Source organism: Octopus bimaculoides, chromosome 1, assembly GCF_046866305.1.
Source record: "Octopus bimaculoides isolate indiv1 chromosome 1, ASM4686630v1, whole genome shotgun sequence".
In the NCBI taxonomy this organism is placed as follows: domain Eukaryota; kingdom Metazoa; phylum Mollusca; class Cephalopoda; order Octopoda; family Octopodidae; genus Octopus; species Octopus bimaculoides.
The window spans coordinates 183,903,780-183,927,493 of record NC_142928.1 but is presented as its reverse complement, the minus strand read 5'-3'; the positions used below and the strand labels follow the sequence as shown (position 1 = coordinate 183,927,493).

The following is a 23,714-nucleotide window of genomic DNA, read 5'->3' as shown; positions in this document are numbered from 1 at the left end:
TGAGCCAAATACACTAAGCCACGTGCCCTTCAGAAGGTAGTTTGAATTACAAAGTACAGGAAATAAATCAGATAGTTTCTATACAGCTTTCAAAGAAGCTCATAAGGTGTGCAGGTTTTGACCAAAGCTGTATTAAATAAAATTTAAGCAGACACCATGTTGTGGGATTGAAAACTGCACAAACATTAGAAGCAGTGAAATCTTATTAAGCTTCCATGTAAAGTAAAATTAGCCTGTTCTGAGGGATGCTTAATGAAGAATGAATAATAAGTGGTCTGTGATAATAGGAAAGAAATATCTTTATTTTTCACTTGTTTCAGACATTAAGACTGCAGTTAGGCTGGGGCACTGTCTTGAATTTTAGTCAAAAAAAATCAACCTTGTTACTTATTCTATTAGTCTCTTTTCTGAACTGCTCAGTGGCAGGGACATAACCACACAAACACCAGTTGTCAAGTTGTGGTAGGGGACAAATATACACCCAGAACCATGCTAATAGCCTAGGAGTGAAATTTAGGATTTGTTGATTTTTCTGTGAATCAATTTCCCAGCTGGTTTACACACTATGGCAACAATGTTTTCATTTTTCTGTCTAACGTCCATTTTTATTTCAGATTCTTCAGTTTTGTGGGTTGCTTTTGAATGAAAATAGCCCATCTAGATATTTATTTTTCCAGAAAATGGAAGGTAATGATATACATTGAGTATATATTTAACAGAAAATAATAATAATATTTATTGATGTAATGAATTATTTAGCCATATGAATGCCAAGGAAGAAATGATCTGATTCTGGGACCTCCAAGACAGTGACAGTTAGGGATTTAAGAAATATTGGCTGCAAGTTACATGGGAAACCTGGACAAACAACCAAAGCCATTTTCACTGCCTCCGGACTTCCTCATGTACTGAAAACCCACCAGAAATCGCATCCTCAGGGCCATGGCTTCCATGCGAGAATCTCTGAAACTGCCTCCTCACTGGAGTTTGAGGCTTCAGTGGGCTCAAATGTACATGACATGAGTTGTGTTCTGTTCACTGACAAAACCAGGGTGACCGTTGATGACCCATGTCTGATTTTTTAAAAAAAAGCTATAAAAACACATGATACAATGAAAATTAATAATGAATAGAAAACAACAACAACAATGATAAAGATTTGTTTTTATTCAAAACAGAAGAGAAATTTTCCTCTTGGAGTCAATTACTCAAAGGATTTTTGGTTTTTGAAGAAAATTGTCTTGCATGTTAGACATTGCACACGTCAATTAGTTTCTATTGAACTTATAGCTAGTGCATGTCAATAAGAATGATGGCAGCAGTGACAGTGATTGAATTTGAAACAATGTGAGGACAAATGAGAGCAAGCAATTGCAATTTTTTAATTTTGTTTCATATGAAGTCACCACTGTCTGAACTGCAGGCTTTTTTTAAGGTCAATGATAGTAACAAATTTTACATAAGATGCATATTTCGGTTGTTTGATAATTTTTTTCTTCTTAATACACAGACATGCTATTCAAATTATTAGATAAGTTTCCCTGTTGTCATAACTAACGACTAATTCAAGGTACCCCAGCCACTGCCAACATAATATACGATTACAAGGGAATTTGACTGATCAAATATATATACTAATATATTTGTCAGTAGAAATTGAACTATTCAACAAGCACGCATCTATTATTAAGGGAGGAGGGACAGCTGGTATATAGCCATTTGGTCAACATTGATAATGTAGTGGGCAGCTTTGACACACATTAAGTAAACTCCTACACTTTAGTACAGATACACACATACAGGCATATATGCATCCATACACATTGTGTAAGGAATAAATACGACAGTAACAACTTAAATTATTTCAATTATTCAATCTTTCGAAAAATATTATTGCTATTACTGGTAAATGTGGAATTTGTGAATGAAAGACGTTTTGTTGTATTTTTTTAATACTAGATAGATTTTTTTTTTAACATTGAGGGTGGTTGGGTAGGAGTTGGGGGCTTGTAGGGATTTAAAGACGCAGATCAGTTACACTTGGTTTCCTTAACATACAAATACAAGCTATGCATGCATGCATATATACATAAACACATATATGCATGTGTGTGTGTGTATATATATATAAACACACACATATATACACTCATATATGGATACATCCATGCACACATAAAACAAAAGCTCTTGAAAGTATATTCAAAGAAAGAACAAGAGGAATAGGAAGCAAACATGAGGAAAATCTAAAAACAATTTACAAAGCTGAAGAACCACTATTATTATTATTATTTTTTTTTTTATAAACAACCGTGGAATTGTGATTTCATAACCAGAAAGATATACAATTTATATTTACAGGAAAAGCAAGTTTTTTGTCTTTTTGGATGATGATTTCTATTAAAAGTTTCAATGAAAGCATCAAAAGTGCTCCCACTGGATATATTTGGATTCGTGTCAGAACGTATAATAAATCTCTAAAAAGTATTTTAAAATATGCATTTTCATAGTTTCTTTTTTGGAAAAGGAAACAAAACAAGGACTAATCGTCCCTCGACATAAGATGAAGAACAAAAGGAAATGAGAAATAAATTGCTAGAATAAAATGGTGTAGATAAGTTTTCATCAACTGCTTCAGTACTATCAAATCATGAGATACATTTTAAATAATGGTTTCATGTGAAGCACACATTTCCAGTTCAGTTAGTTGCAAAGTAATATCCTTGTCTTTGTAGGCACAATGAAATGCATGCCCCTGTGTGTGTGTATGTATGTATGTATATATACACACATGCACATGATTTTGTATATGTGAAGTATCTCATGAGGCAAGAAGCAATAAAAGCTGGATGGAAGTGCAGAACAAGTGGGGAGGAAAAGATCTAAGATTTTTATGGAAACATTCTCACTAACAAATAAACAAAATCCATTAGCTGAGCACCTTACCTTTCTTCACCATTTCAGTTCAAATACATTATTTAAATGCACATACCAAATGGAATATTCCATCTTCATAATTCAAGCTGTTGCCTCACTCACTTAGGATTAAAAAAAAAAAAGTGATGTTACCCCACCCCACGCCTCCTGTCCACAAATGACAGTTTCAGTTCATCAAAATATGTTTTTCTTTAAAGGAAATCTTTAGAAGTTGTATTACATCACTGTTTGGTGCTGAACACCCGAGTAGAGCTAGGGTTACAACAAAATGAATATATAAAGGTTGATACATGTTAAAAATGTAGAAATAACTGTACATGAGCATGTTGTTTGAATAATAATGGAAACCTGAAGGTAATGTCTTTCAAGGACCACAAGGCATCACCCAGAAATGGTGCTTAGCAAGTTTAAGCAAGTAAATGAGAAAGAAAAATATACTCTTTTTAAATAGAGTACTAGACTGCATTCTATGATAATTAGTTTTCCTTAGGAGTTTTTGTACTTCTTCTCAATAGTGGGATGTAGAATTAAGTGTCCTGTTTACCCAGAGACACACTAAAACCTCTGCAGTAGTTTTGAACTCACAACCCATGAGTTGGCAGTCTTTAATATCTTATACACCCAGTCATTTCATGTCTGTGTTCACAAAAGACAGTATAGTATTACTATCGACAATGAACCAAAGATGATAAAAATAATCAACATGTTACAAATTTCTTCTCAAAAGGGAAGAAGATATAAATGGAAATGGATTCCAGTTCCATTATGTAATTTCAAAGAGAAAAGAGTAACTACCCTCTAGAGTTTGTACATGTGTAAAGAAAGAAAATAGAAATTGTACTAGGAATTTTTTAAAAGATTGTTTTACATAACCATTTCAAAATTTTCAAAAGTCACTTTGAAAAACCATAAAAGTGTGATAATGGTTAAGCTAATGTAAATAAATATTTTAAAAGATACCAAGTGCACTTTCAATTTCATTTCTTTATATTGCTACTTACGTGGGGTAAAAGAGCTTATGTTCCTCTGTGCATGTGTGTGTGTGGATAGATGTATGTAAGTGTGTTTATATATATATATATATATATATATATATATATATACACACACACATATTTACATACATACATATACACGCACACACACACACTCATATATTCCTTGCAACACAATTCATTTATATAATTTTTTTGTACAATTAGTAAGTATTCTTTATACTATTTTTTTGTCAGAAATTATTAAATGCTATTTACTCCACATGAAAAGAAAAAAAAATAACACACATTTCCAGAACAAACATCTGGTGGTGCTGTTTTTTTGAAGTCGACATTGTTATAGAATCTATTCCATTTTTATGAATGTATGCAGATAGATAGAGAGATAAAGTAGAATAGCAGCTTATGTTCTGTCATGTAGGATGAAACCCATTACACCGTAGCAAATTTCCATTAGAAGAACATGGTTAGAAATTATGATTGGAAAATTAAAAAGAAGGGAATAGGGAAGGGGAAGGTAACAAAAAGAATAAAAGAAATGGTTTTAGGCGTAAACTAGGAAGTAAGAAAGAGTGGCGGAGACATGCATAGAAACGCGCAAACACACACATGCACATACATACACACACACACACATATACATACACATAGAACCTCGTATGTAGAATTTTCTCAAACAAAATCCAACATATGCTATCAACAGTATAAAGTAGATTGATGCTGGAGTCTTGGAATCCTCAGCAGTAGCACCGTCCATCCATCCATCTGTGATATCATAAGGAAGAGAATGGAGAAACTGGAGCAGAATGGAGATGCTTTGGAGCTGAGATATTGCATGTTGTAAAAGAGGCCATGGCAGTATTCATCGCACCGCAGAAATTGGAGGGGGAGGGGGAGGTGGTGGAGCCCGGCGACTTCCAGCTGGAAAAAAAAAAAGGACTTTAGTCAGATTTATACATAAATATTTGGTAAATATTTGGAAACAATGTTTTGGGTACCAGTTAACTGTTGGGGTTGATGTATGCAATTTACCCACCCTCTAAAAAATTGCTAGTCTTGTGTCAAAATGAAAAACAATTATCATTGATTAAGGCAGTGAGCTGGCAAAATGGTTATCAGCATTTCATCCATTTTTGCATTCTGTCAAGGTGGACTTTGCAACATATTAAGTCAAAAAGCTAAAGACTTAGATAGAAAGATTTAGAACAGAAAAACTTCTTGTCCAATATGGAGTTCTGGTCAGCGGTGTGACTGTGGTAAGAAGCTTGCTTCTCAACCACAAGGCTCCAGGTTCAGTCCCACTGCATAGCACCTTGGGCAAGTGTCTTCTAGAATAGTCTTGGGCTGACCAAAACCTTGTGAGCAGATTTTGAAGACAGAAACTGAAAGAAGCCTGTTGTATACGTATGTATATACTTATGTGAGTGTCTTTGTGTTTGACACCCCGCCACTGTCATTACTTGACAACCGGTGTTGGTGTGTTTATGTCCCTGTAACTTAGCAGTTTGGCAAAGGGGCTTGATAGAATAAGTACTGGGCTTATAAAGAATAAGTCCAGGAGTCAATTTCTTTTGACTAAAAGGCAGTGCTCTAGCATGGCCCCAGTCAAATGACTGAAATGAGTAAAAGAATATAAATTCTACACATGCAATTGTTAATCCAGACACATTTTTTTTTCCTCTCCTCATTCCTTTCTGTGGATGAGCATAGGCTTGAAACATCAAAAATGTCTTCCAGATTTCCTGAGAGGGAAACTTATAAACCTTGTCTGTTGTTCCCTCACCAGTCTCCATCTTTCGTTTTTTGGTCTTTTTTGAACTAAAATTTATGCAGCAGCTTTTAATTGTTGTCTTTAGGGTAATCCAAAGTGTAGGAAATTTTTCAAGACTACAAGCAGAACCATTTTTTTCAAGCTGAAAACATGCCCCGTAGTGTTTAACCAAGACAAACGAAAAATGCTGACAACATATAAAGACTATGCTGTTAAAAAACTCCAGCTGTGTGGCCAGCACCTAGATAATGTCCATCATCATTAAACGTCCGCCTTCCATGCTGGCATGGATTGGACGGTTTGATTGAAGGCTGGCAAGCCAGATGGCTACACCAGGCTCCAATCTGATCTGGCGAGGTTTCTACAGCTGGATGCCCTTCCTAACGCCAGCTACTCCATGAGTGTAGTGGGTGCTTTTTATGTGCCACCTGCATCGGAGCCAGTCAAGCAGCACTGGTAACGACCATGTTTGAATGGTGCTTTTTATGTGCCACCAGCACGGGTGCCAGTCAAGTGGTACTGGCATTGGCCAGTACGACAAAAATTGAAAATAAATCTAGGTGTTTTTTTTTTTCCAAATGAAATGGATGACTCTACATCAACAAGTCAGAATGAGATAACTGGGTCCAGCTGTTTGGACACAGACAAGTAGGCATGGCTGACTGGATATCTGACCGGTGTTGGAGACAGTAGTTTTTGGTGCTAGAAGCAAACACACGCAAGCACGCACACACACACACAAACGCGCGCACACACACACACAAAGAATGTGTATTAGTTGACTTACCAGCATTTCTTGAATTCCGACTAGGGTATGTTTTTGCACACCCACTAAAAGGCTCAGGAGGTGGGAATTCAAATACATCATGGAAATGGCCACGTTTTGTAATATCTAGAAGAGAAAAAAAGACAAATATGTAAAAAATAGTTAATCGTCATCATCATAAACAACACCTGGATATTAATGTCTCAACTCCTAGGACTCATAGGACCTGGTGGTCATGGCATTTAAATGATCAAGATCACAACATGCCACCTGTAAGGGATGCCAGTCCTTCACAGGGTTACTCCTTTACAGCTGAGTGGACTGGAGCAATGACAAACAAAGTATTTTACTCAAGAGCACAATGCACCATCAAGTCTGAGAATTGAAACCACAATCTCATGATTATGGACGCAATGTCCTAACCACTACGTTATGCACCTCCACATATTTAAAACAATAAAGGAAAAGAGTCAGCATAAAATTAATTCTATGTGTTCTTATTTCTTTATTGCCTACAAGGGGCTAAACACAGAGGGGACAAACAAGGACAGACAAAGGGATTAAGTCAATTACATTGACCCCAGTGTGTAACTGGTACTTATTTAATCGACCCCGAAAGAGTGAAATGCAAAGTTGACCTTGGCAGAATTGAACTCAGAATGTAACGATAGGCAAAATACTGCTAAGCATTTCGTCCGGCGTAAAAGAGAAAAAAATATTAAATGAAAATATTTCAATAATGACAAGATAACTGAAAGGATACACACACAAAAAAGACAAAATTCTATAGAATAAACAGAAGAACCATTCCATGGCCAATACTCTTAAGACTCAACAAAGAGGAAAGTAAGCAAGGGAAAATTATGTTACTTCAAAATGCAAAAACAAGATTTGATTTTAGCTGCATGGTGGAGGGAACCTGTGGAAGAGGTAGACTCAGGAAGACATGGGACGAGGTGGTGAAACATAATCTTTGAATGTTGGGCCTCACAGAGGCAATGACAAGTGACCAAGACCTTTGGTGATATGCTGTGCTCCAGGAGACCCATCAAGTCAAGTGAAATTGTAGTCAAAGCCAAGGCCAGTGTTGCCTAACTGGCACGTTAAAAACACTGTCCAAACGTTGGGCCTTATGGAGGTAGTGACAAGTGATCGCGGTCTTTGGCGATATACCGTGCTTGAGTAGATCTGTCAAGCCAAGTGAAATCGTAGTCATGGCCAATGTCGGTGTTGTGTAACTGGTACCTGTGCCAGTGGCATGTAAAAAGTATCCACTACACTCATAGGGTGGTTGGCATTAGGAAGGGCAACCAGCCGTAGAAACCATGCCGGCATGGAAAACGGATGTTAAATGAAGATGATGATGATCAATGCCTGGTAACTTCAATGATTGGTATCACCGTTGGGTCTATTTGGGGTAACCCCACTTCTCTCCATAAATTATCCTCATTCAACAACTTCTCAGTAGCACTTCCAAGTCTTTTTGTTTTCAGTATGAGCAAGGGCCAATGTGCCATTACCGTTCCAAATATACTTTTCCCCAACAATGTCTCAATTCTCTTTAGCACATTGCCTTGCAATCTGGAATACTTCATGTCACAGATATGTGAAAATCTCATATTTTTCAGCTGGATTAAAAATCATGGTTAATCCCATTTGAAATTTAAGTCCAAACTAAAAATCTATCTTTCTACCACCCACTAAAGAATGAAACAATGGTATACAATGAAGTTTAATGTTTCTTGTAACATTACACCTAAATATAAAAGAAATTATGAAAAAAAAACAAACATTATGTTTCATTACTTGGCCAAGGTTGACTTTGCTTTTCATCCTTTCAGGGTTGTGAAATAAGTACCAGTTGAGCACAGGGGTGGGGTGGGGTGGGAAATATAGTCGACTCCCCCCCATTTGCTGGCCTTGAGACAAAATTTGAAACTATAATTATTATTACCGTCAGAATCGTTAGCACATCAGACCAAAAAATGCTTAGCAACATTTCTTCTGGCTGTTATGGTAGGTTCAAATCCTGCTGAGGTCAACTTTAATCCTTTTGAGGGCAACAAAATAAATACCAGTTGAGCACTGAGGTTAATATAATCAACTAGCCTTGTGAAAGGATTATTAATATTTGTTATTATTATTAGGGCAGTGTGCTGGCAGAATTGTTAGAACACTGGGTGAAATGCTTAGTGGTATTTCGTCTGCTGTTATATTCCGAGTTCAAATTCCGCAAAGGTCAACTTTGCCTTTCATTCTTTCGAGGGGTTCAATAAAATAAGTACCAGTTTAACATTGGGGTCGATGTAACTGACTCATCCCCAACTCCCGCAAAATTGCTGCCCTTGTGGCAAAAATTTGAAATAAAAATAATAATAATCGTTATTATTCTTATTATTATTAATAAGGTGGTAAGCTGGCAGAGTTGTAAGCGTGCTGGAGGAAATGTTTAGCGGTAGTTTGCCTGTCGCTATGTTCTGAGTTCAAATTCTGCCAAGGTTGACTCTGTCTTTCATCCTTTCAGAGTCGATAAATTAAGTACCAATGAAACACTGGGGTCGATGTAATTGACTAGTCCCCTCCCCACAAATTTGAGGTATTGTGCTTCCAGTAGAAAAGATTATTATTAATATCATTATTATTGATTTGACTCAGGTTTGGTCATATTCCTGGCAGGGTTTATATGGGTAGCAGGTTTACTACCTGTAACCTTAGGTATCCACTAGTTTTCAATAATCTTTCAAGTGATTATTATTATCATTATTATTATTATTATTATTATTATTATTCAGTAGTCTTATTTTTATCACCTCCTTTCACTGCACTACCGAGCGCAGCTCTGTGTGCCTTGGGTATGTGCTGTGGTTTGCTGTGGTGCTCTCATCGTTACTGTATTGAAAGTGTTTTATGTAGGATGTGTGTGGTGCCTAGTCATGCTATTTTCTGTATGTTATATATACTTATTAGTCCTGGTGTTTTTGTTATGTATTTGCCTGAATGTTTTTGTATCATACCTAAGGCACCTACTATGATAGGAATCGTTTCTGTTTTTAGACTCCACATTCGAGTTACCTCTACTTCCAGGTCTTTGTATTTTGAAATTTTCTCCATTTCTTTTAGAGAAATGTTCTCATCTGTTGGTATTGATACATCGATTAGAAAGCATTTTTTTTTCTTGATGATCTCTGACAACTATATCCAGCCTATTGGCCTTAATTTCTCTATCTGTATGTATTGGCATATCTCCATAGTATGATTGCTTTCTCATATTATTATTATTATTATTATTACTATTATTATTATTATTGTTATTTAGGCAAGCTAGTAGAACTGTAAGCATATTAAGTGAAACGTTTAGAGGCATTTTATCTGTCCTCATTTTCTGAGTTCAAATTCTGCTGGGGTTGACTTTGCCTTTCATCCTTTTGGGGTTCTTTAAATAAGTACCAGTTACGCACTGGAGCTGATGTAATCGACTTAATCCCTTCCCCCAAATTTGAGGCTTTGTGCTTCCAGTAGAAAGGATTATTATTATTATTATTATATTTTGTGATACTTTCAATTTAACTAATTGAAATTTTATCAGAAAGTGTGCAGAGATAGGAAACCCAATCAAATTAATTTAAACCATAAAGAAGTAAAAATGAAAATGCTGTGAGAGAGAGAGAGAGGGAGGGAGGGAGAGAGAGAGAGAGGGAGGGAGGGAGAGAGAGAGGGAGGGAGAGAGAGAGGGAGGGAGGGAGAGAGAGAGAGTGAGGGAGAGAGAGGGAGGGAGAGAGAGGGAGGGAGGGAGAGAGAGGGAGGGAGGGAGAGAGAGGGAGGGAGAGGGAGGGAGGGAGGGAGAGAGAGGGAGGGAGAGGGAGGGAGGGAGGGAGAGAGAGGGAGGGAGGGAGAGAGAGGGAGGGAGAGAGAGAGAGAGAGAGGGAGGGAGGGAGAGAGAGAGAGAGAGAGAGAGAGAGAGAGAGAGAGAGAGAGAGAGAGAGATGTGTAATGAATTCATTCATTTTCTCTCATTAATTTTATTCCATTAAATACATTTTCCATATTTTCTGTATTAAACAGAAAAATATTGTAGAAGTTATTGAATGGAATAAAACAGAAGTAAGACGATGAACAGTGTTTACTACCCCCCAACTCCACTCTCTCTCTCCCAGTTTCTCTGACCAGAACCATGTATTTACATTTCTGTGGCTTAAATTCCTTTCATTCAGTGTGCCATCACTGCACACATTTGGTGACAAATGTCAGATAAATAGAAAATGTTTATCGTCAATCCAGAATGTCATTCATTATGATAGCATGGAAGTGTCATTTTCTCGCTGCATAATTATTCCTGATTAGCTTTTCGATGTTTCCTACATTGAATGAATTAACACTATTTTTCCATGTGAACGATATCCTTTGGGCCGTTTCTTCTCTGAAACATAATCTATGATTACAGCTTGGCTAAATCTACCAATGATGATGATAATGGTTTTTTTTCTACTATAGGCACAAGGCCTGAAATTTCATGGAGAGGGGCTAGTCGATTACATCAATCCCAGTGATCAACTGGTGCTTATTTTACTAACCCTTAAACATTGAAAGGGTAAGTCAACCTCAGCAGCATTTGAAGTCAGAACATGAAGACAGATGAAATACCATTAAACATTTTTTGCAGCACGCTAACAACACAACCTTCTTAATAATAATAATAATAATAATAATGATAATCTTTTCTACTGGAGGCACAAGGCCTCAAATTTTGGGGAAGGGATGAAGTGAATTACATCAACCCCAGTGCATAACTGGTACTTATTTTATTGACCCCGAAAGGATGAAAATTAAAGTCAACCTTGGCGGAATTTGAACTCAATGTAGCAATGGGCAAAATACTGCTAAGCATGTCGTCCAGAGCGCTAACGAATTTGAGTAACTTTGAACTGATGATGATGATACAAGCAAAAGTAATAACAGCAGACTTCAATTATAAAGCAACAAAGTTAACTTAAATTTTATAATAAACTAAGTTATAAGAATATAAAGCTTAGAATTTTAAAGAAAGAATAAATTACAACTCACTATGAATCTTTTCTATTTTTTTTTTTTTGTTTTAAAAATTCCTATAGACACAGAGGTTAATTACAACATTCCTGGTTCTTCATAAAGAAATTCCAATTAACACTACAGCAGCCAAACGAGTACAGAGTTTATAATGATATTCAAGTTTATAATTTGGAGACAAGCATGAAACAAACCAAGAAGAGTCCAGATAAATGGTTTTGTTACCATCATCATCATCATCATTGTTTAACGTCCGCTTTCCATGCTAGCATGGGTTGGACGATTTGACTGAGGACTGGTACAACCAGATGGCTACACCAGGCTCCAATCTAATTTGGCAGAGTTTCTACAGCTGGATGCCCTTCCTAACGCCAACCACTCAGTGGAAAATGAATAACAGCAGAGTGTAAAGCAACTCTTACTTTTGTGCGAAAAACAGGTAAGATGGTTGATTACGACTGGAGAATGAGAAAACTTAATCCGTTTCATGAAAATTCTTCTTCACACAACAAAGAGATTAAAATGTACTTCTCCGACATGAATCACATAGATTTTCCCCAGAGCTGGCTGTCGATGGTAGCCTGGCAGTGGTGTGTGATACTGAAACACTGGGTCATGTTGTAGCCATTCAGTTGTGAAACCATATTTTGTGTTGACATAAATGGAACAACCAAGAAGAGTTGCCATGCCAAATATTTCAGCATGAGTTGCCCATGTACTGTCTCTTTTCATTCTCCGAAGATGTTTTGAGAAGCTGCAGTCAACATAAGCTTCAAATTTTTCTCGATGGCTTTCGATAAACTCACACAATTTTGCTCGTAATTTGGAATGATATGTCTGTTGTCCTGTCAACTCCTGGCTGATGCAGCGGAAAAAACAGTTGCCATCACTCATTACAGAATAAACTGTCCCGAAATAGCCCCCTTTTAAGATAGGGTTATTGTTAGTATTAGCTCGGGGGTCGTAAGGTAAGTCCAAAAACTTGCATATCCTTTCTTTCCATTGGTCATCAATATATTTGGGAATATAGTCAAGAGGGGGTGGAGGTCGATAAGTGGCAAAATGATTGATAAGAGAAGGATAACCATAGGGGTAAGGGTAGTAGTGGGTAGGTGATGGGGGATATTGAGTGTGGGTGGGAGAAGGTGGGGCTGAGCAATTACTGAGATTACCATTTGAAGAAGAATGTTGGACACTAGGTGAGGAATATTGGTTAGGAGGAGGAGAGAAGCTGGTAGGAGGACATTGATTATAGAAGGGAGGAGAGAAACCAGGAGGGGAACATTGGTTATAGGGGGGAGGAGGAGACAAGCTGGTAGGGGAACATTGGTTAATGGGGCCGGTCGGGAAACTTTGGTTAATGGGGGGAGGAGAGAAGTTAGAAGGGGAGAACTGGGTAGATGGAGGAAGTGAGAAGCTGAGAGATTGATAGTAGTTAGGAGGTGGTGCTGAACGGGCCCTGGTTTCTGAATGTTGGGTATTAGATGGGTATACAGTATATGGGGGCGGGGGCTGGGCAGGAGCGGTTGGCTGTATGGCATTAATGGAACTGTTAGAATTATTGTTGATGTTTTTGGAATTGGTAGTCGTTGTACAGGAGTTACTTGAGGTAACCAGAGATGGGACATTGCCATTTGGAGTAATATTATAAGGAACAGGCTGGTACCATTGGTTAGCAGGGTAGCTATAGTAACCATTAGCTAGGTTGCTATATGAATGAGAAAACTGAGGATTGTTATTCATCGGTACAAGTGAACTGGAACACTAAAGCAGGGAAATCATTCAGATGAATAACATCCAAAAAATATTTTCAGTCTCGTTTATAAGAATATTTCCAGTATTAAAGATATCAATATTTGAAGAGGATCTGACAAAAGTCACAGGTAACAAAATAAATGAATGTAAAAATAAATAAACAAAAAGTATTGCAGTAAAACATCTACTTTTTCCCCCCACCTTTACGGCTTTCGTTTGTTAGATTACATATGAAAGAAAATGTAGCTTGATAACGAAAATAAAAGTAACATTTTACAAATCCGGTTTGAATGTGTTGAACGATGCATAAATGATAGTTCCATCAAGAGAAATTTGTCTTTGTATCCTCATAGAACAACATGAATTTTCAGACTGTTTCACTTGTCTCAGTGATATAAAACTCACAGAGTGTCTGGCATTCCTCCTACTATAATCCTAAATCTGTGGATGAACATGCGCACAGTTATTAGAGGAGCAAGATTTAAGGCGAGCCTACTTATTATATATAGATTAACTAGATATGAGATTATCCAGCTTACAGAAGCCTTCAGAGTCTGCCAAAGCTAATATAGAGAAAATAACAACAGACAACAGCTGAACAAATATATGTATGGTAACAGTATATTCTGCTGTGAGACTTGGTAAGAATTAATGCAGCTTGATAGTGAAGTCACTGACAATACAGATAAAGCAATAAAATTTAAAGTCAACAAACTTTGAAGCATCTATTTTGCATTGATTTCTAAATACAACCAATGAAAAATGAAGTCACAAGTGTTTTATATGTATGTACATACATAAAAATGTATGTGTGTCTGTATATATATATATATATATATATATATATATACATACACATGCATACATACATACATACATACATACATACATACATACATACATACACACACATATATATATATATATAATCTGGAGCTATAAGTCAACTGAGATATAAGGATTATCATAGTGAGTTGTTTTAGCAACTGCAGGAAAGGGTAAACTACAAACATAGCTTAACAAATTTCGAAGTAATTAAAAATACACTGCATTTTCATAAAAAATGTGACAACACACAGTTTGCTCTACATTTTGTCATACACACACACACACACCTAATATGACCACAACAGATGTGAGTTATTGAGAGTACTCGAAGGTTATAATTATGGCAAATAAAAATTGGACAAAGTGTTTATATGGAATTTAGGCGCAAAGACACAAAAGGAATGATTGGAAGAGAAGAGACAGGTGTCAGGTTGAGTTGGATGAAATGGGGTGGTATGCATCAAGTTGGTTCAGAAGAACAGAGGTTGTTGTAGCTGTAATAGAAGAGACAAAACCCCGCCCCCAACCAAAACAGAGCCAGTGTTATACCATATTAATGAGTAAATCAGTTGAATGATCTATATGATCTATGTCCCCAGTAAGTTAGCAGTAATCTATTGTAGGTGACATTTAAGCTTTGGTTAGTAAATGATCAGAACTGGTGGCTGTGTGGTAAAAAGTTTGCTTCTCAACCATATGGTTCCAGGTTCAGTTCCACTGCATGGCACTTTGGGCAAGTGTCTTTTACTATAGCCTGTTGTGTGTGTGTGTGTGTGTGTGTGTGTGTGTGTGTGTGTGTGCGTCTTTGTGTCTGTGTTTGTTTCCCACCACTACTGGACAACCAGTGTTGGTGCATTTACAACCCCGTGACTTAGTTGAATAACAGGCTTCAAAAAAAGATAAGTACTGGGAGTGATTCATTTGACTACAAATTCATCCAGGCAGTACCCCAGCATGGCCTCAGTCAAATGACTGAAACAAGTAAAAGAGAAAAGATGTGTCGAGAAAGCGAGACGTGTGAAGTGATTGTATCTTTGTGATGTTGAAAGATTAGGTTAGGTTCCTTTAGGAGGATTCAGAAGATTGTTTGCAGTAAAAATACCACAGTAGTTTCTTCTGTTAATGTGATACGTCTACCAAAATCTTTCAATAGCATTAGAGAGAGTAAAATGTGCTAAGTCTAGTGATATTGGTTTGAACTTTAGAGGGATTAAAATTTTAGCATTTGCTGATCACCCTTTTATTAGATCAGGTCAGAGTTTTTGTTGATTTGCCTTAATAATCCAAGTCAAGTAAGGTCTTAGTAGCAGATTGTATGTTACAGTACCATGGACTACGGATATTGCAGCAGATCACATGTTTGTAGAAGACCACGAAAATCTCTGGTGGAATGTTTTTTTGAAAATGAACATACAAATATTTTCTTTATTCCCCATCTCTAACAAAGGGTAACACATGAAGCCTAACTATCATTTTGTCTCTCAAACATGCAATTTTGCTCTTTTTATTTCATGCTGATGCAAACTATCAGAATAAACAGCAGCTTGTTCTTGAGATTAGTTTTGTTTGTTGATGGGTAGATAACATAGTAGAAATAGCATTGGTCACTCAGCAAAGATAAGCACTGCTCAGTCATAGAAGAACTATTTCATGTGATGGGTGAACGACCAGAGTCAAAGGAATCCAAATAAGCTTGACCTCATGATGATTGTCAATAAAACAAGACAAGTGATTGGTGGGACATACAAATATAATTTAATGTCCACTTCTCTAAGCTAGCATGCGTCAGACTGAATTTGTTGAGGCAGGTTTTTACAGTTGGGTGCCCTTTCTGTCACCAACTCTTACCTGTTTCCAAGCAAGGTAATATTTCATTTGTAGTCCTCCATGTTTTTCATGGAAGACTGCAAATGGATAACATTGCTTGTATGACAGTGATGCTTGTTTACAACCATCACATGATGTCAAGATAAAAGTACACACACACACACACACAGAGTCTTCTTTCATTTTCTGCACATTCAATTCCAATCACAAAGCTGTAGTCAGTCTGGAGGCAACATTGAAGACCCTTTCCCAAGGGGCTACACAGTGGGACAGAACTTGAGACCACATGGTTGAGAAGTGAGCTTCTTAACTACACAACCATAATAATAAAGTCTACCTACAAAACAATCACCTTAAAGATCAACACTGAATGAACAGACTTAATATTTTAAGCATTCTATTCTGCTGAGTGGTTGCTGTTAGGAAGGGCATCCAGCTGTAAAAATCCTGCCAAAACGGCCACAGAAGTCTGGGGCAGGCTTCTGCCTGCAGGCTCTTGTGAAACCATCCCACCCATGCTAGCATGGAAGACAGACATTAAACGATGATGAAATGATGATGATTCCAGTCTAGACCAAGCCATCCTTCATTTTATTTTTAGGTATAATCTATTTAGGATTACATCGTCCAATGCATCCTTGCATGTTTCATCAAGGAGTTGCTTGAGAGAGATTTAGCTGTTGTTTCTAGTGGTTTAAGCAAATGTGTAGATGCTGTTTCATAGGCCTGCTCCAAATCTTTAGAAATCAAGTGAGAGATTAAGGGTAATGTGGGATTAAAAAGAGAATTATGTAAGTGAATGGGACAGGGATTGCAACTAAAAGGTTTTTTAAGTTTAGACAACTCTAACACTGTGAAGATACAGTAAATAAAGAAAGTTGAAGCAACAGAAACAAATGCTGACTTCAGTGAGATAATGTAGCTACATTTATTATGTAAGCACAGATTCGGATTAGGATTGGACTGGATTGGAATGCCCGTATTCAGTTCACTGCAGAATGAGGGCCTCAGCATGCTCTCTCCACCAACCATGGTCTGATGTCTAGGCTGTGAATTTGAACATGAGATCGTATTGGTTTGATGAGCCTACTGGCTCAACATGGCTTGGCAGAAGGATGCAATTTTTTGTCGCACCTTTATACTCATATCCAGGAGTCGTTAAATCAATTACATCAACCCCAGCGCTCAACTGGTACTTTTTTTTTAATCAACCACAAAATGATGAAAGGCAAAGTCAACCTTGGTGAAATTTGAACTCAGAATGTTAAGACCGACAAAATACTGCTAAGCATTCTGCCTGGCATGCTAATGGTTCTGTCAGCTTTCTGCCATAAGCATAGATTAGTTTCAGTAAAATCGAGTCTTGGAAAGAGGACTGTACATTTGATATGTCCCATGACAGTGATTTAGCAAGATGGTAATTATTGACAAATATATCCTGCTGGTGTAACATGAATTATTTGCTCCAAATTCTTAGGAGGAGTTGGTGCAGGCATGGCTGTGTAGTTAGGAAGTTGGCTTCCCAGCCATACTCCTTTGGGTTCAGTCCTACTGACACCTTGAAAAAATGTCTTCTAGTATAGCCCTGGGCCGACCAAAGACTTGTGGGAGGATTTGGTCAACAGAAACTGAAAGAAGCTCATTGTATGTGTGTGTGTGTGTGTGTGCTCAAGTGTGCTTATTTTCTCTTTGTCTTGATAGTGCATGATAGTCGTAAGTGTACATCATCATATAAGCATTGTCATTCAACACTGGTTTTCTGTGAAAACATGTCTGGCCATGGGGGAAATATTATCTGATTTTGGAAACAGGTGAGTATTGGCAGCAGAAAGAGTTGCTGGCAGTAGAAAATCTATCTCAACGTCTGACCTATGCAAGAGGATATATTCAAGAGGAAATAGAAGAAAACAGGTCAGATGCATGTAAGTAAAACAGGTCATAATTAAGCAAATGAAACATATTGAAATAATTAAAATGGATCATAGTTACATATAAAGAATAAGCAGGTCACAGTAAATGAACAGTTTAAGAAAATAAAACTGGATGTGATATATATAAACAGTCAACAGCGATGTAAGCAAAAACTATAGCTTGTTACAGTAAACAAGTTGTAGTAAATAAAAGATATATTGAATAAATACATAATGGATAAGTAAATAAAAGGCCTTATGGTTGAATACAGAAAATGTGTGGTATTTAATAAATGTGTGATGCCTAAGAGAAAATGTAACAAGGTCATAACTAAGCCCAGTTTTATTCATTTAGTTTGATATATATATACATATATATATATCAACCATCATCATCATCATTTAATGTCTGTTTTCCATGCTGGAATGGGTTGGATGTTTTGATGAGAGCTTTGATGCAGATTTTCTACAGCTAGATGCCCTTCCTGTCACCAGTCCCCACCGGTTACTGAGTAAGGCAATAATTCCCTGTGGCCAGACATACTTTCATGAAAGATTGGAAATGGAGGACGCTGCTGTATAACAGTCGCACTCATTTACAGCTATCCCACAATGTCAAGACAAAGAGACACCAAATGATACACATAAACACATATAATGAGCTTCTTTCAGTTTCCATCTAGAAAAACCACCCACAAGGCTTTGGTCAACCTGGGGCTACAGAAAAAGACACTTGCCTGAGGTGTCACACAGTGGCATTGAACCAGGAACCATATGGTCAGGAAATAACCTTAACCACACAACCATACCCATGACTATATATATACATATATAATCCTTTGTTTTTCTGTGTTAGCATGGGTTAGATGAATACATATAGTTGAGGCATTGTTTTACAGTCTTCCTGCTACTAACCCATATCTGTTTTTTCAAGCAACAAAGTTTCCATTCCATTTGTCTTCAAATGTGCAGAGCTAGAGGACTGTCTCTCTAACTCATGTGAGTGCAGAATGTTGACCATGCATGTTCTCAAATCCTTCCTGTCTATGCCACTGATGTCTATACAAGGGAAAGGCCACCAACTTGGACTGACACAGCCTCGCACCAATGTTGTAGCAAGTGCTGCTGTCAAAACAGAAAGGACTGGAAGTGATAGGGCAAAGCATCTTGCCTGATCCTCTAATAACTGAGTCAATCCACAGTCCTGGATTAATATTTTTTCTTTTGGTGACCCTGAAAGGGAGAAATGCAATGTTGATTTTGACAAAGTCCGAACTCAGATCACAGAGGGTTGGAACAAATGTCACTTGCAAGTCATTTTGTTCCTGCAGTGGTGTCCCCAAATTAAACCACCGAACAGTATTTATACTCAGAGCAAGATGGACTTAGGCCTTGAAAGTAAAGTGTTTGGATTATGGGTGTAATGCATCACCAAAAACACATGGGCCACAGACCCCTTTAGGTTCTCTCTAGCAATTCATTTGTTCATGATTCTCATTGTTTATTAAAGAGACAACATTGAATTTATCTAAGTGTGTGTGTGTGTGTGTGTGTGTATGTGTGTTTGGTTGGTGTCCTCTCCTATGTATGTAATCAATACTGTAATGCAGGAGGGCTAGCTGTTCAATGCTACTGTAACACCTGGCTAAGAGGAGGAAATTAAATCTTTGTAGTGTGGTCTTAGCTAGGTGGAGTCTGTAGTCTTTAAAGGAGATTGTCATATAGAGAAAGATTTGGCGTTTGTAAAGAATGAGGTAAATTGTACTTCTTCTCACAAGTAGAATAGACTATGACACGAGTTTACTGTCACTGAGATGTTTAGTAAATGGATTTTGTGCTGTTGAATGAAATCACATCATCAACCATTTATTGTACTGTTTGTCAAAGATGTCCGTTCCTGGAAGATGTTCAGGAAAAGTTACGGCCACATACACACGAGGCTTTTATAGATGGAAGGGAGTGAGAAAACTGACTGAGTACAGAAGTATACCAGAGTTGTAAGCAACCAGTTATGAAGCTTTAAATCCATCTAGTTAGTGATCTCTTGGGTGATGGCAAAACAAAACAGAATCGAAAGCTTTGCCCATTTCAAGGGAAATAACTTGGTTTATGTTAAAATTTACTGAGATTGGAAAATAACATACTTGTAGTGTAAGCAGAAAAAATGTTGGTTGATAAAAATTGATTTTCGACATTTTATCCTGCACTTTAATAATAATAATAATAATAATAATAGTAATCCTTTCTACTATAGGCATAAGGCCTGAAATTTGGTGGAAGTAGACTAGTCAATTATATCAACTGCAGTGTTTCACTGGTACTTAATTTATTGACCCTGAAAGGATGAAAGGCAAAGTTGACATCGGCAGAATTTGAACTCAGAGCGTAGTGATGGGCAAAATACCACTAAGCATTTCGTCCAGCGTGCTAATGATTCTGCCAGCTTGCCACCTAAATGATGATGATAATAATAATCCTTTCTACTATAGGCACAAGGACTGGATTTTTGTGGGGAGGGGGACAATCGATCACATCAACCCAGTGCTTGACTGGTATTTATTTTATCAACCCCAAAAGGATGAAAGGCAAAATCAACCTCGGTGGAATTTAAAATCAGAACGTAGCAAGACGAAGTACCACTAAGCATTTCGCTCAACATGCTAATGATTCTGCCAACTTGCCGGCTTAATAATAATAATAATAATAATAATAATAATAATAGTGAAATTTGGAAACAAAATTCTCCAATAAAGAAACAGAAATTCGTTTTTATAAGATAAAAAAAAAAAGAATAAATATATTATTTAAAATTTTGTAAATTGAGTTTCAATAGAGTATATAATGAGCGTGTGTATACATGCATGCACACACACATATATACATATCCATACATAGTGTACATAGGTGAGAAGTTGAAAACTACTCAATGCCAAAAAGCAAGAGTTATTTATGGCTGTGACAGCTGGCATCTCATACCTAGTTATTTGAATTTCATATTCCGATAATCAGATTGGATATGAAATGCAGAACAGGTGATCTGAGTAGAGATAGTAAATAGTAAAAGGAAAAAGAAAGAAGAAAAAAGGAGGGAAAAGAGAGAAAATCGTGTATTTTCTAGAAGTCACTGGGGAGTGGGTGGAAGGCAGATTATTGATGTGTATGTGCGGGTTGACTCTTGGAATTAAACTAAGGGCTGACGATAAATTGTAAGACTGCATATAGCACAACCAAATAGTCATAGTCACTCTGGTCATTTGCATTGCAACAAAAATTCTAAATGATGAGCTCATCATTTAGAAATTTCATCGAAGTATCTAGTAGTTCACCATATCATTATCTTATAGTTATTTTTTCCCATACTGGGATGGGTTGGATGACAATATCTCACTGTTTGTGATGACCAGTCATCATGTGATACACACAGCAGTAGAGAAAACTGCCACCAATCTTTATTGTTTTGTATCATGTATTTTTTTTTTTACTCTAGGCACAGGGCCCAAATGATTAAATTGACCCCAGTGCTTGAGTGGTGCTTAATCTATTGACCCCGAAAGGATGAAAGGCAAAGTTGACATTGGTGGTGTGTCATGTATTACTGACAAGGTTTTCTACAGCTGAATACCCTTCTTTTTGTCAACTATTTTACTGCATGGTATTTTATTGTTCCACTGGCAGCAGAAAGGTTGCTTGTTAGGTGTAAAGATTGCCCAGTCATGGACCAGTTTTTATTTAGAGTCAGAGTCACTGCTCTCTTAAGCAGGTTACTCTTTACTGCTGCATGAAGAGTTTACATTTCCTTTATTTAGTTTTCTTTTATTGTATTAACACAGTATCCCACAGTCTTTCCAACAACAACAACTCAGCCACCTTTTTTCAATTCCATAGGTCTAACACTCATGGACAAAATAAAAAAAAACAACACAGCACCCATGACTTTCAGAAACATTTTTTCATGCTCAGAATTGCTGAAGCATGAAATAAACTACCTGCATCAGTTGTTAGCTGTCAAGATGCTACATCCTTCAAAACTTCCATACCTCCTGAAATTTGCCAACAGTACACCTGATGCACCCCACTTCTTTTTTTAAACAACTCATTCATCGTTCACTTTCTGTGCATTATTCCATCTACTGTCCATGCATTTTAAGCTACTTTTTCTGATGAATTGTAGTGCACCTTGAATGTCAGGTCACTCTTGAGCGCTACTGGTAACATGTAACCCAGTACAACTTGTCGCATGCTCGGGTCATTGACGACTAAACTGGCAACCTCATCAAGCTTGCTTGGTGAGAAGGGTGATTGTTGGACACCCTGCGGGATGAAAAATAAGACCCATCAAAGGGTGGGAGAACCACTGTGTAGTCAATGGCCAATTCAACAAGTACCTTGTCACAGTGAAGTGCCTGTGTGCTCCATTGACCCCGGAGAGCTATGCTGCAGGGAGAGAAATCTTCAGGCAGGTCTTACAAAGCCAGACAGGTCGAAGGGTAGGAGACAGGTAAAACCTTAACAACAATAAATCGAAATGTCAGCAGCAGGGTGTGGATTTAGTTATCGGCAGGGCCTAACAGATCAGATTCCTGGCTTTGAACAAGCACGATGTCATGCAGAGGATCTTGAATATAAGACAATGGATGAAACCCTAATATTCCTAGTTAGATGGAAACTGTGGGACCACACGGAGCAATGTCCAGTGACCCCTATAGTATGTGCAACCAAAACCCCTATAGGGGCACCTTATGGGATGACCTAGATGCAATGTAATGCACCTGAGCATTGTACGCAATAAGTTTATTATTTGTATCTTTACCAAATAATATACGGCCCTTGTGCTGGTGGCACGTAAAAGCACCCACTACACTCTTGGAGTGGTTGGCGTTAGGAAGGGCATCCAGCTGTAGAAACTCTGCCAGATCAGATTGGAGCCTGGTGCAGCCATCTGGTTCAGCAGTCCTCAACCAAATCGTCCAACCCATGCTAGCATGGAAAGCGGACGTTAAACGATGATGATGATATGAAATGAAAACTGTGTGTCACTATTTTTGATTTTATTCTACATCATCTCTGTTTATGTTCTCAACTATCATCAATTCTACTAGTTCTGGTTTCTAATCTTGTTATTTCTGTCTTCATAAGAGTTATCAGTGAATTGACGAATAAGTGTGTTATATACAAAATAAGCCTCAGGTGAAAAAATTTTCACATGTAATCATACATATATAAACCATGAAAAAAGCACCCAGTAAATTCTGTAAAGTGGTTGGCTTTAGGAAGGGTATCAAGCCATAGTAAACCTTGCCAAAGCAGACATTGGAGGTCAATGCAACCCTCAGGCAAGTTACATCCTGTCAAACTATCCAACCCATGCCAGCAAGGAGTATGGAATACGATGATGAATTGCTGATGAAATGCTATTTAATGCAAAAAAAAAAAAAAAAAAAAAAAAAAAAAAAAATGAAAATCCGCACAAACAGTTTTTAACCAGAAAATTATTTTTTTTCAAGAAATTCATATCTAAAATAACCAGTGGATATGAGATTTAAGCTTTTGATGTTGTTTTGGACTCTTAACAGAGCTGACTGACATTCAACTGCAAAGTATTTTGAAATATTTCAAAATGACAAGCAGACTTGCAAGGTTTTTTTTGGGGGGGGGGGGGTTCTTTGACTCTCCCACAAGATATTTTCTTTAAAAACAATAACCAAAAATTATAAAATAAATAATTCTTCTCAACATTATTTTTCAAGAAACCCCAGATTACAAAGCATCAAAAGCAAATGATAAAGTAAGACTGTCTCTGAAACAAAGTGAAAGAAGTTGAACTCCATAAAAGCGAAAACTAATAAATTCATCAACAAAAGATTACAAGGTAAGAACAAGAA

At 37.2% G+C, this 23,714-nt stretch overlaps 2 protein-coding genes across 4 annotated transcripts in view; both read right to left on the bottom strand.

Moving 5' to 3' along the window:
- Positions 1-1,147: 1,147 nt before the first annotated feature.
- LOC106872716 (uncharacterized) overlaps positions 1,148-23,714 on the bottom strand; it is a 139,853-nt gene continuing 117,286 nt past the window's right edge. For all 3 annotated transcript variants that reach the window (XM_014919794.3, XM_089363743.1, XM_089363751.1), the window contains exons 10-11: positions 6,491-6,595; positions 1,148-4,853 (exon numbers count right to left, since the gene is read on the bottom strand). In XM_014919794.3, the coding sequence (XP_014775280.1) occupies positions 4,795-4,853; positions 6,491-6,595 (164 nt within the window). In that variant the 3' untranslated portion in view covers positions 1,148-4,794. The remainder of the gene's footprint in view (positions 4,854-6,490; positions 6,596-23,714) is intronic.
- On the bottom strand, positions 11,539-13,710 carry LOC149137871 (uncharacterized). The gene has a single exon (XM_089363762.1). The coding sequence runs from the start codon at positions 13,253-13,255 to the stop codon at positions 12,014-12,016; it is 1,242 nt and encodes a 413-aa protein (XP_089219888.1). The 5' UTR covers positions 13,256-13,710; the 3' UTR covers positions 11,539-12,013.